At 40.2% G+C, this 14076-nt stretch overlaps 1 protein-coding gene across 4 annotated transcripts in view; it reads right to left on the bottom strand.

Annotated features, from left to right (window-relative positions):
* Positions 1 to 1510: 1510 nt before the first annotated feature.
* Positions 1511 to 14076, bottom strand: part of LOC131957339 (dedicator of cytokinesis protein 7) — a 114678-nt gene continuing 102112 nt past the window's right edge. For all 4 annotated transcript variants that reach the window (XM_059322082.1, XM_059322091.1, XM_059322097.1 and 1 more), the window contains 7 exons: positions 10412 to 10501; positions 8952 to 9042; positions 8652 to 8797; positions 8259 to 8402; positions 7274 to 7383; positions 4051 to 4203; positions 1511 to 2642 (listed from right to left, as the gene is read on the bottom strand). In XM_059322082.1, the coding sequence (XP_059178065.1) occupies positions 2579 to 2642; positions 4051 to 4203; positions 7274 to 7383; positions 8259 to 8402; positions 8652 to 8797; positions 8952 to 9042; positions 10412 to 10501 (798 nt within the window). In that variant the 3' untranslated portion in view covers positions 1511 to 2578. The remainder of the gene's footprint in view (positions 2643 to 4050; positions 4204 to 7273; positions 7384 to 8258; positions 8403 to 8651; positions 8798 to 8951; positions 9043 to 10411; positions 10502 to 14076) is intronic.

A 14076-nucleotide genomic window follows, 5' to 3' on the forward strand; every position in this document is an offset into this window, starting at 1 on the left:
GGCTATCCCCAGCTAACGAGCCTCATTTGCCCGAGGATTTGAACTCGAGACATTTCAGTTAAGCATCCACGAGCTTTACCGACTCGACCACGCCGATCCCCTAACATGTAACCAATATGTACTCATTTTTATCATGATTATATGTTGTCCCCACCCACTACCACGACACACACACTAACAAAACACAGGCGAGATCCATTCGCTACGTCAGTAGCACTAAATATATGACTGTTTAGTTTAGGCTTGTAGAAGTTCCCGACCTCTGCCCCGCGATCTAGCCGGGTACCAGACGGTAAGACGACGTCCTGCGTCTGGTGGTGGGGGAAGTAAAGCCTGGATAGAGCCCACGGATGGATAAGCGACCATCATGTAGTGTTTCAAACCAACATCTCAGTGAGACTGATTCAGTCCACAATTGGCCATTTAGTTGGAGTTCACTACGTCGAGACCTCCCTGGCTAATGGGAGTCAAACTCCTGAGCCTGTATATCCGTGTCACGATAGTTATTGAACTGTAATTCAAGTTTTTATTTGGGCATGAGAAAGCTGGAAATGCAGACTAACCTTGAACAAACGTAAATATCCATGAGAATATTATAATGTCGTTACAGTGCTGACGATAAAGACTGGTGGCACTTGTTTGATTATAGACTCAAAAAGAAAACAAAGAATATCAAACCACATTATGTAGGAAATTATCAATAACATACGGAGGTTAAACTAGGCCCAATTAAAACAGTAAGAACGGTAAAAGCGTACAAAACAACAGACCCCCACCTCCATCCTCTTAGGTGTCATTCATTTATGAGGCCCACAAAAAGTTGGATTTCCACAGGCGTCCATTTAAAGAACGTCATCCCTGGCCTGTAAACCCGATATTAACGTTCACTAAAAGTAAAGGCCTATAAATGTTTTTAAAAGTTTGAATCATACAGTATTCAAACCAAATGCATGTCATTTAGATCTGTGTCAGAATTCGACCACTGTTTGTGTTTTTAACTCTAAAATCAACCCAATTTATTGTTATAAGCAAACGCTGTCCGGGCTGGTATTTATACTAAAGTGTGTGCTCGAGTTTGATATTTTGATCAAAAATTGAAATAAACTTGTCATTCAGATATTAAAACATTGGCTTTTACTTTTATAGTAAAACAAAAAACCCAAAGGTTTCACTTTAAAGGGAAATTTACTATGATTGAAAAAAAATATTTGGGGGACCCTAAAAATCGGGGGCCACTGGCCACAGGTCTAATGACAAGTCACATGTCAACTTTCTGCCACAGGTCTAATGACAAGTCACATGTCAACTTTCTGCCACAGGTCTAATGACAAGTCACATGTCAACTTTCTGCCACAGGTCTAATGACAAGTCACATGTCAACTTCCTGTCACAGATCTAATGACAAGTCACATGTCAACTTCCTGCCACAAAGGAAAGAGCAGCCCCCCCCCCCCCAATGCCAATGTCCAGAGATGTAAGATGCGATTTCTGTCAGCCACTAACACAAACATGGAATTCACTTGTTTATTATCTACAATTGTTAAAATACAAAACAGGTTGTGCCATAAAAAAAGATTTGCGTTGAATTATGTATTGTTAAGTACATGCTTTAGAGAAGTTCTCTACAGCCTCAGCTTGATAGAGTTATAGACATGCAAAGAATACATTTAATAGACTTGTTAATGTCACATTATTACACTGTGTTATCACTCGTTTATTTGTTGTGGGTAGGTGTGGATACAGTGGGTAGGTGTGGATACAGTGGGTAGGTGTGGTGTGGACACAGTGGGTAGGTGTGGATACAGTGGGTAGGTGTGGTGTGGACACAGTGGGTAGGTGTGGATACAGTGGGTAGGTGTGGTGTGGACACAGTGGGTAGGTGTGGGTAACTTTTGGGAAAGTTAACTATTTACACTGCTGTCATGGACTTACTAAATGCTATGAAAGAAAATTACTTGAAAATGTAAGCCAGCCTAGCGACGTGTCAGTCCAGAAAAAAAAACAACAACAGCTACAAAGATATTTACAAGAACACATTCAGATTGCACAATTATGTGGCATTAATCAGACATGATGGAATTGACTAGAGAAAATATTGGTCTTAGTGACTTAACACTAGCAGCACTGACTCAACACTACCAGCACTGACTCAACACTACCAGCGCTGACTCAACACTAGCAGCGCTGACTCAACACTACCAGCACTGACTCAACACTAGCAGCACTGACTCAACACTAGCAGCACTGACTCAACACTAGCAGCACTGACTCAACACTAGCAGCACTGACTCAACACTACCAGCGCTGACTCAACACTAGCAGCACTGACTCAACACTACCAGCACTGACTCAACACTAGCAGCACTGACTCAACACTAGCAGCACTGACTCAACACTAGCAGCACTGACTCAACACTAGCAGCACTGACTCAAGCATCAAATATTTACAAAAATACCAGAAGCTCTACATGTGGCTTTATCAGGAAACTTTTTTTTCCTACAATAAAACACGTGGCAGTTTTAATAACAATTTTCTTCATAATTTTTTTTTGTCAAAACAAGTCGCTTGCTTGTGTCATCAACAGATGGTAGAATTCTGCTCAGACGAATGCCGTTTGCTTCGGTATTCTTTTCCTTCTTTGCTGAAAAAAAGAATTGAAATCAACTCAACCTAAAGGTAACAATTACTTTTATGAACTGCATTAGAAAGTTGACTCTTGTCACAATCAGCCTGTTGGACCAATGACTCTTGTCACAATCAGACTGTTAGACCAATGACTCTTGTCACAGACTGTTGGACCAATGACTCTTGTCACAATCAGACTGTTGGACCAATGACTCTTGTCACAGACTGTTGGACCAATGACTCTTGTCACAATCAGCCTGTTGGACCAATGACTCTTGTCACAATCAGACTGTTGGACCAATGACTCTTGTCACAGACTGTTGGACCAATGACTCTTGTCACAATCAGCCTGTTGGACCAATGACTCTTGTCACAATCAGACTGTTGGACCAATGACTCTTGTCACAATCAGACTGTTGGACCAATGACTCTTGTCACAGACTGTTGGACCAATGACTCTTGTCACAATCAGACTGTTGGAGCAATGACTCTTGTCACAGACTGTTGGACCAATGACTCTTGTCACAATCAGACTGTTGGACCAATGACTCTTGTCACAGACTGTTGGACCAATGACTCTTGTCACAATCAGCCTGTTGGACCAATGACTCTTGTCACAGACTGTTGGACCAATGACTCTTGTCACAGACTGTTGGACCAATGACTCTTGTCACAATCAGACTGTTGGAGCAATGACTCTTGTCACAGACTGTTGGGCCAATGACTCTTGTCACAATCAGACTGTTGGAGCAATGACTCTTGTCACAGACTGTTGGACCAATGACTCTTGTCACAATCAGCCTGTTGGACCAATGACTCTTGTCACAGACTGTTGGACCAATGACTCTTGTCACAGACTGTTGGACCAATGACTCTTGTCACAATCAGACTGTTGGAGCAATGACTCTTGTCACAGACTGTTGGACCAATGACTCTTGTCACAATCAGACTGTTGGAGCAATGACTCTTGTCACAGACTGTTGGACCAATGACTCTTGTCACAATCAGCCTGTTGGAGCAATGACTCTTGTCACAGACTGTTGGACCAATGACTCTTGTCACAATCAGACTGTTGGACCAATGACTCTTGTCACAATCAGACTGTTGGACCAATGACTCTTGTCACAATCAGACTGTTGGACCAATGACTCTTGTCACAATCAGACTGTTGGACCAATGACTCTTGTCACAATCAGACTGTTGGACCAATGACTCTTGTCACAATCAGACTGTTGGACCAATGACTCTTGTCACAATCAGACTGTTGGACCAATGACTCTTGTCACAATCAGCCTGTTGGACCAATGACTCTTGTCACAATCAGACTGTTAGACCAATGACTCTTGTCACAATCAGACTGTTGGACCAATGACTCTTGTCACAATCAGACTGACTGACCAATGACTCTTGTCAGACTGACTGACCTCTTGTGATGGCGGGGTTTCCTTAGTGTGGTAGTTGAGATCATGGGACTGATTTTGTCCCTAAAGGTGTGGTAGTTCCTCTCTAGCTCGCGCTGGTATTCCTTTTGTTCATGGGATATCAGAGACTTGTTCTTCTGGAGGGCGTCCCCACACCTAAGTAACAAATGTCACCTTGGTGTTAAACATGTCATCAGATACTAAACAAATGTCACCTTGGTGTTAAACATGTCATCAGATACTAAACAAATGTCATCTTGGTGTTAAACATGTCATCAGATACTAAACAAATGTCATCTTGGTGTTAAACATGTCATCAGATACTAAACAAATGTCACCTTGTTGTTAAACATGTCATCAGATACTAAACAAATGTCACCTTGGTGTTAAACATGTCATCAGATACTAAACAAATGTCACCTTGGTGTTAAACATGTCATCAGATACTAAACAAATGTCACCTTGGTGTTAAACATGTCATCAGATACTAAACAAATGTCACCTTGGTGTTAAACATGTCATCAGATACTAAACAAATGTCATCTTGGTGTTAAACATGTCATCAGATACTAAACAAATGTCACCTTAGTGTTAAACACATCAACAGATACTAAACCCATCTAAATCTATAATGGGCCACGTTCGCACATCTCTCTCTCTCTCTGTCTGTCCGCAAAATATTTTCGTCGGACATCACGTCAGAATCGGCAGCGATATATGAAGAACTTTTTACGGACTTTTGTTGAAAATAATATGTTAGATGTTTTAAATGTATAACCACAATTTTATTTATAGAAGAAAAATAAAAAATAAAGGCGTATTCGAATATAGAGAAACAGTATTATTTATGCAACCGGAAAAGTGTATAAACTTGGGGGTGTGGGGAAATTGCGAGACGCGAAAAGCGAAATGGCGAGGCGGGAAAATGCAAGAAGGGCGCGAAAACGGTCGGTCACGTGACTTTTTTGTCTCGCATTTTACCACAACCCGATACTTACGCTGGGTGGTGTTGAAATGCGAAGATTTCTGCGAAAAATTTACCGCACCCGATTTTCAGTGGTATTTGGTCCAGACTTCAAAGACGTTTCGTTTACATTGTTAAAACTTCCGATTTTTCCGTCGCTTGACATACTGATGATTTGTCAACTCCCCCCCCCCCCCCCATCTTTTGTGTCGACTTAGAATACCACCTTGTTCGAAACCGACGGAAATACCGCCGCCGAAACCGTCTTTGAAGATCGCCGTGCCGCCGCAAACATATTTTGTATTGTTGCATAGAAATGTGTGACGTCACACTATAAAAAAGCAATGTTAGAAAAAGAATTTTAGACGTTTTTCGCGTTTTACAAAACTGTTTTCATAAATTGTAATAGGAATTGATTAAAATACAGAAATAAGACAAGATTTTGGGAAAATATCAATGTTTTAAAAAAAATTCAACTGCAATTTTGAGGGGGGTTGTAGACTGAGGTGTGACGTCATTTTAGTGGGAGGGGGGGGGGTCTGGATTTTTGTGAAAATGTGTGACGGAGGGGAGGGGGTTAAAAATCGTCATTTATGGATGACCCCTTTTAGCTATTAAATGGTAGTTTTGTCCATAGCGGACTTTATTCAGATTATCTACAGACGCACTTTTAAAAAAATTCTGTTCATATTCGTGTTCTGTGTTAGCACAGTATAAATGGGAGTCTAATGAACTGGTGAGTTGGATGTACTATGTGTGAAAGATGGTGTGACGAGGTGTGTTTGATTAATGCTAGGACTGTTTCAGAGGATTTTGTTTGTAAATTTTGTTTGTAATTAAAATTACATAATAAAAAATAAATTACACTTTTAAGAATTGTTTATACTTTTACACTTTTTGCAAGTACAACAATCCATGAATACATGTTGCAGAATATCTCTCCTGCTGACAAAATTATACCAATTCACAATGACACAGCTCACGTTTGTATACACATGAGCGGGCTAGATTTTTAAAATTAATGCCGACTGAAACGAGATTTTCCTCTCGCTAACGAGAGCGGGCGATGACAGTAACGATGTTAGGATTTTTTAATAGATCTAGATCTATCTATCTTCTTAGTATCTATCTATCTATATATATATAATAAAATCTAGATAAAAAATAACAACATACAACACTCGTGTTAAAGGGTATGGCTACATGCTAGTTTATTTTAAAACAAAAAAAAAATAATTTAAATAAATTAAGATGAAATAAGCATGAAAAAAAAAACTTTTTTTTCGCAAAAAGTGTCTCGCTATTTACCCTTGATTCCGCAGGTATGTCTCGCATGATCTTCTCGCATTTTCCCGCCTCGCCATTTCGCTTTTCGCGTCTCGCAATTTCCCCACACCCTTGGGACAAGAACGCATTTAACAATGACGTCGCTTATTGTTTAGACTAAAACAATAAAACAAGAGCACGAACTGATGACGTCGTCTTCCGAGTTTAGAATTTTAAAAAATGAACTATTTCATTCAAATATGATTTAGAAGAGCTATGTACGCTATGAAATGTATACAATACGATTTTCTCGGCCTAAACTTAAAAAAAATTATTTTATCTATTTGGATTCTAGATCTAGAGATTCTAGATCTAGATATTGATCTAGATCTAGATGTTCTAGATCATCTAGATCTAGAGATTCTAGATCATATAGATCTAGAGATTCTAGATCTAGATCTAGATGATCTATAAAGCTAAGTTGTCGGGTGCCCGATAGGGCACTTCCCGGCGCCGCAGGCGCTTCAAATTTGACAGGATCTTGCCTTGGGGCGACAGAACACAGGGGCCGGTTGGCCGAAAAGTCTACGATCTGACCTCGACTGACCGGCGCCTTATATGGGCGAATTAACTAAGCATTCAAATTCTCAATGTTTTCGAAAGCCTAAGCGAAGCTGGGCAGCATGCCTAGTCTCTAATAACCTACTTGCTGTGATAACTAAGATCTAAACTTGAGCAAAATACATGCATTTATCACAGAAATTGTGGTTTTTCTTCTTTCTTTATTATTTCCTTACTGGATCAGTTGCAAATATCAATCAGCATATTCAGTCAAAACAAAGGCCTTTTTCCCCCCATGTTTAACAGATCCCTAAATGTTTTCTAAGCAAGAAACACTTTCAAAAGCACATAAGAGTACTTTTGAATGGGTGGTAGCAAATAGTTCTAAAGCTCCCAGCCCAAATACTTGTGCATGACTAGAGTTAGAGAACTTACTTTTTGAGGAAATCTTTAAAGCACAGTCTAAGCTTGGTGTGGGCCTTAGATGGCAGCTGTTTGCCTTCTGTGATGTCACTCAGAAATACTAGAGCCACCTCAAGTGGTCCCTGTGGGCAGAGAAGGTCAAGGTGAGCACAATTAGGGTAGAGAAGGTCAAGGTGAGGCCAAGGAGGACAGAGAAGGTCAAGGTGAGGACAAGTAGGGCAGAGAAGGTCAAGGTGAGGACAAGTAGGGCAGAGAAGGTCAAGGTGAGGACAAGGAGGGCAGAGAAGGTCAAGGTGAGCACAAGAAGGTCAAGGTGAGCACAAGTAGGGCACTTGAATATGTTAATATATTACATCAATCATTGACTGTTGTACCAATACATCACTCACCTGACTGACTGTTGTACCAATACATCACTCACCTGACTGACTGTTGTACCAATACATCACTCACCTGATTGACTGTTGTACCAATACATCACTCACCTGATTGACTGTTGTACCAATATATCACTCACCTGGTTGACTGTTGTACCAATACATCACTCACCTGGTTGACTGTTGTACCAATACATCACTCACCTGACTGACTGTTGTACCAATACATCACTCACCTGATTGACTGTTGTACCAATACATCACTCACCTGGTTGACTGTTGTACCAATACATCACTCACCTGATTGACTGTTGTACCAATACATCACTCACCTGGTTGACTGTTGTACCAATACATCACTCACCTGGTTGACTGTTGTACCAATACATCACTCACCTGGTTGACTGTTGTACCAATACATCACTCACCTGACTGACTGTTGTACCAATACATCACTCACCTGACTGACTGTTGTACCAATACATCACTCACCTGGTTGACTGTTGTACCAATACATCACTCACCTGGTTGACTGTTGTACCAATACATCACTCACCTGACTGACTGTTGTACCAATACATCACTCACCTGACTGACTGTTGTACCAATACATCACTCACCTGGTTGACTGTTGTACCAATACATCCTTGTAGAACCATCTGTAAAATCTTTGGGTCTGGAGGCTCCTGAGACATGGCTAAAGCAAGTTCTCTTGTCTTCTTCTGGATGTCTTCAATGGCCACCTCTACAGGGGTCAGGATGACCTGACACAACAAAAGGACACACAACTGATATAACTTGCTGCTGCATTCATTCATCATTACATCCTTAGTAGTCTTTACTAGTGGTTTTAACAATTGCATTCAGTGGTGTAGTGTTGCATGCATCCTTGTGGGTGCATCAGTTCACCAGTATTCTATCAATGTTAAAACATGGTGTACCATGTGGACACCAGACCATGTGGACACAAGGGCTGACCATGTGGACACCAGACCATGTGGACACTAAGTTACCTGTTGCCTCTCAATGACATTGACTCTAGTCTTGATGTAGGGAAAGAAATGGTTGGTGGTCAGGATTGTCTTGCGCTTGTATTGTTCATGCAGTTCACCATGAGCTCTGCCGTCCAGTGTGAAGGGTGTGGCATAAATAAACCTCTCTGGAAGAGAAAAATGTTTGACATGACAGTGTGACATGAGAGTATGACATGACAGTTTGACATGACAGTGTGACATGACAGTTTGACATGACAGTGTGCTAAAACCATTACTTCCTTTAAACCTTTCTTGTTTGAAAGCTAGAAAAGCACTCACTCAGCTTATAGTTTTTATCAAAGTAAGTTATTCTTTCTTTGTACTCATACATGTCAAAGTAGGGCTCCACATAGGTGATCTGGATGTAAGCCTGGGGACAGGAAAACTTTTTACAGCAAACAGCAGACAAGGTTTGACTAGCTTGAGACACACAAGCAAACTTGGCTGACATGGATGGGATGACATTTGACTGTTGGATGTCAGGACATTTGTATGCTTGATGTGATGACATTTGTATGCTTGATGTGATGACATTTGTATGCTTGATGTGATGACATTTGTATGCTTGATGTGATGACATTTGTATGCTTGATGTGATGACATTTGTATGCTTGATGTGATGACCATGACGACCATTGCTTAAGACATGGGTTCCCAAACTGGGGGTCATATGAGGGATTCTGGGGGGGGGGGGGGGGGTCGCCAACTGGTAGGCTAAACCCTGGTAATGGAAAACAAAAGAAATATTTAGAAGAATATCAGTAATTCGGCTTTATTAACATCACTGGAAATGGATTAAAGAAGAAACAATGTGCACTGTGCTAGGTTGTTTTCAGTCATGAATCTATGAAACCTTCAAAACTGCAATGTCATCTTGAGACGAGTCAATCCGAACACTTTTGTCGGCATGAACCTAGTTGCAAATGTCAGAGGCCTGATCGAATAGGAAGTTTCTCAACAAATCCAGCATGTTGAAGATGGTAAAATTAATTCTTGGGGATTCTAGTGCAGTAAAGTGCAACAGATATCTCTACCTAATAATACTATTCAGCAGCTTATAGCAGACATGTCCGTAGATGTTAAAGAACAATTTTTTAATGAAATCAAGCTTTCACCATTGTTTGCTTTTTAAGTTGATGAATCAACAGACGATAGTTCGTGTATGCGGTTGCTTGTCTTTGTGAAATATATCAATTCGGATGATAGCAAAGAAGAGATGCTATTTTGTGAAGATATCATGGAGAAAATAAAAAAGTTTTTTGAAACTGGATGATTAAAACGGGAAAACAACTGCAGGGTTTGTTTGGATGGTGCACCATCTATGTTTAGGTCATACCAAAACGTGAAATTGGTTGCCTTTTGAGTTTTAGTTCCTTTTGTGTCTACATATCTTTGTGAGTATAGATTTTGGACACTATTCTCCAATTGAAAACAAAGAAACAAATTAAACGTTGAGAATGCCATGAGGTTGGTGTTAACAAAACCTCAACCGCCAGTGCTCAGACGGTTAATAGCATGTCATTTTACTCATCGTATTCAAACAATTATCAAGAATAGTTCATATTGAAAGTCTACTAGAAAATCTTATTTTAGTGCTTATTAATGTCCTTACTAATTTCGACTTTTAAATTCTATGGGGGTCCCAGGTCATTTACTTTTTATAAAAGGGGGTCGCCACTCAAAAATGTTTGGGAACCACTGGCTTAAGATAACTGGTTGGACTGCTGGCTTCAACTAACCTTCTCTGGATCCAGTTTGTCTTTCTCCACTGTGTTCGAGTCTTTAACAATCTCGACAAACTCATGACCAAACCTCTCACCATAGAAACTCTGAAAACACATCTTAATTCATGACCAAACCTCTCACTGTGATGACGCAATGTTGCGTCGAAGCCAGGTAGATAGCAGAAATAGGCTTTAGCGTGTTGGTCAGAGGTAGACCAATGAAAATTCAGAGACTGACCGGTCACGTGGTATGGTCAGCTGACCACTGAGGCGTGGGGCAGTAGAGCGATAGGCAGAGGGTTGTTAGGTAGCGGCAGAGACGGCCGAGGAATGTAGACAGTTAGGAGTTCATGATTAGCTAGCGAGGTAGAAGGTGTGAGATTGTAGAATGTAGAGAACAGTTAGTGTTAGGATTGGTCGTAGTAGTAGGTAGCATGTGGTATGAACAGTCAGTAGTAGTAATAAATAGTACAGTGTAGATCAGTTAGGTAGAAACTTGAACATATATATCATTTTAATAAAGAACAATTATAGTTGAACTTGAACTGTGTGTTGTTGGATACATTCGTTACCGCCTTCTTAAAAATCCACCCTCACAACTGGTGGAGCGCGGGTCGAGTGAGGGAAAGAACGCATATCAGCTATTCATGACGGAGTACGACTGGTGTGCGGCTTTCTTCAACTCAACACAACAGCGGGTCTCTTCAACCGGAGCGAGTTTGGATTAACAACACAAGGAAACAGTCAACATGTCCAAAAAGATAAGTACCTTCCAAAAATTTTTTAAACGTTTGGGTTTAGACTTGTGCTGGATATTTGGTGCCAGCGGTTTTTCTGCCTCCTTCTTATCTATTTCTTCAACCACACTACCCTTAAAAATGCCTCCATTGTACGAAGTGGGCACTAAAACTGAGCTCAAGTCAGGCCTAGAAGAGTCAGGTAGAATTGATGACTTGTTGCTATACACAAATGTTCAGAATACAGTTAAAATGGAACACAAAACAAGAACTATTGAGGATCCAGATATTCTGGATGAATTGATTATTAGGCTTGGACGATACACGACAACAGAAAATCGAGACTGGTTATTAACTGTTAAAGAATTTGACGTAAAAACTCTAGATGATCCAGATGCTATGGAAGATTTGATCAATAGAATTGTAGATTACAAGGTATTCGGAGATCCAGATTCCTTGTTGACTGAAGAAGAATATGATGCAAAGATAGATGCCGAGTTAGCAGAGAAACAAAGAGAAGCAGAAACATATATTGCCGGACTTAAAGAAGAAACAGAAAGAATTCGTAAAGAAAGAGAAAAATTGAGAGAACTTTGCCAAGCCAAACAAGAAACGGTGCAAAGTTTAGATACGAATAATAACAACCAGATAGCCGAAACAACATTTTACTATTCCTACGATTCAGATTCAGATGACACGTTCAGTGAAGCAAGCGAAATACCTACTACAAAAAGTGAAACACCACATACACTCCAAAAACATTATACGGCAAATCACACCATTCAGATTAACTACAGTCAACAAAAACACAATTACAGTGTCAGATGCTACTATTGTAATAGAACAGGCCACAAACAAATAAATTGCAGAATACGATATTATGATAGACGCCAACAAGATGCACAACGCAACAGACCAAAATATAGACAGATAAATAGAAAAGCTTTTATGTCATCGTTTACAGAAGCCAGTAGAAGAACAGACATATTTACATCAAAAGTCAATAACAGATACGCCACATCAATTAGGGATACACTATGCTCCACAGTGGCAGTACGTAACACATTCGTACAACACCATCAATACACAGGCAGAACACAACTTGTCCACAGCTCAAGAGGCAGCACATATGTTTGGCCAACAGCCATAGTAACCATAGCCACACCCTCAGCGTGTAAAACAGTTGAAGCAGCTGTTTTCAAAAACGGGCCATACGATATGATATTAGGCAACATTACAGGAGTGAAGCAATTTAATGTAGAATTTATGAACCACAAGCAACAAATAAACAAGCAGCCCAGTATTCGGGACAAAGAACAAGTAGACACAAAAGTAGACGAATTGCATTTCAAAACGGACAAGTTGATAGAAAAAGTTAACGAGGTTATTGATGATCATTCTAGAAAGACTACCGAGATTGGTGCAGATGTTCTTAACTTAGGGCTGCAGAACGAAACAGTCAGTAATAGATTGCTGAGATTAGAGAAATCAGTAAACAATGAATCAGAGGAATATGTAACAAGGAATTATATAGCAGACAAACAGTACGGTTACTCCTGGTCAGCCTTAGACCAGATGACCCCATCAACACACCTACACAAACACAAGTATAGTAATCATAGACCACGTGAAAGCTCACAACACCTTTGTACACACCGAGCCCCAGCCTATCGGTCATAGTGTGGTATATTAATGCCTGGATAGAATTTGACCCGGACCGCCCCCACACATGATTTTGAACAACGGACATAATACTAAAGTCAAGTCGAGTTTTTTTTTTTTCTGTTAATCTAAGTCGCCGAGAAATCGGCGTGAAGTCAAAGAAGTTATTGAAGTCAGTCAAGTCAGTCAATAAGTTGTTGAAGTCGTAGTTGAGGTCATAGTGTCTATAGTGACGTAGTTGAAGTCATGTTGCAGTCAAAGAAAAGTCTTTGAAGTCATATTGAAGTCGTTGAAGTCAAAGTGAGTCTTTGAAGTCATATTGAAGTTGTTGATGTCAAAGTGGAGTCTTTGAAGTCATATTGAAGTTGTTGAAGTCAAAGTGAAGTATTTGAAGTCATATTGAAGTCGTTGAAGTCAAGGAAAAGTCATTGAAGTCAAAGTGAAGACGTTTAAGTCGTCGAAGTTTAAGTCAGTCAGTGAAGTCTTTTAAGTTGAATTGAAGTCAGTCAGTGAAATCTGTCGTCTAGGTCAAGTTAGTCGGCAAATGGAAGTAGTTGAAATCGTCGAAGTAAAGTTAATTGTGAATGGGAAATAAGTCGTAAATTGAAGTCAGTGAAGTTACTGAAGTCAGTTAAAGTGAAATAAGTCAAGTTACTGAAGTCAAAGGTGAAGTCAGTCATTAAGTCAAGCCAGCCAGTTTTTGTCAGAAGTCAGATAGTGAGAGCTGCTCCACTATATGATTACGTGTTCAAATGTTATTTAAAACGGCACGATTATTATATACACTCACATGTCTATTCTTTTTGTGAAGCTATTTCTAAGCTCTAGTAGTGTTTACGTCTATTGACTTTATTAGGCTTTACGGATTGTTGTTAGATTAGAGTGTACTGATTTTTTTTATTTGGTTATATGTTGTAATGTTATTTTTTTATGGTTTTTATGCCGCCAGACAAATGTTCAGCACGTATAAAATTGGGATTGAGTTTTTTAATGGAAGGTACCTCTGTCTGAATACTTGTCTGCGCGGGCAATAAAAAGTCCACGTAAAACCATTGCTCATGGTCTCGTAATACAATTTCAGACCCACCAGCGCTATTCAGAATGAGACGAGATGTAGCAGACACTTCAAAGAATGCCGCCACCTGAAGCCCTGATTACGTTGAATTACCTGGACAGCGAACAGCCCTGCTGAACAGAGAATTGCCCTGGTCAAGACAGCGGACGCATCGCCACCGCTTCGCACCCGCACTGGGGTTGAATAACAGACCGCCAGCTACGTAC

The sequence above is a fragment of the Physella acuta genome, unplaced genomic scaffold (genome assembly GCF_028476545.2).
Source record: "Physella acuta isolate Inbredline_101_S28 unplaced genomic scaffold, ASM2847654v3 ptg000081l, whole genome shotgun sequence".
NCBI lineage: Eukaryota > Metazoa > Mollusca > Gastropoda > Physidae > Physella > Physella acuta.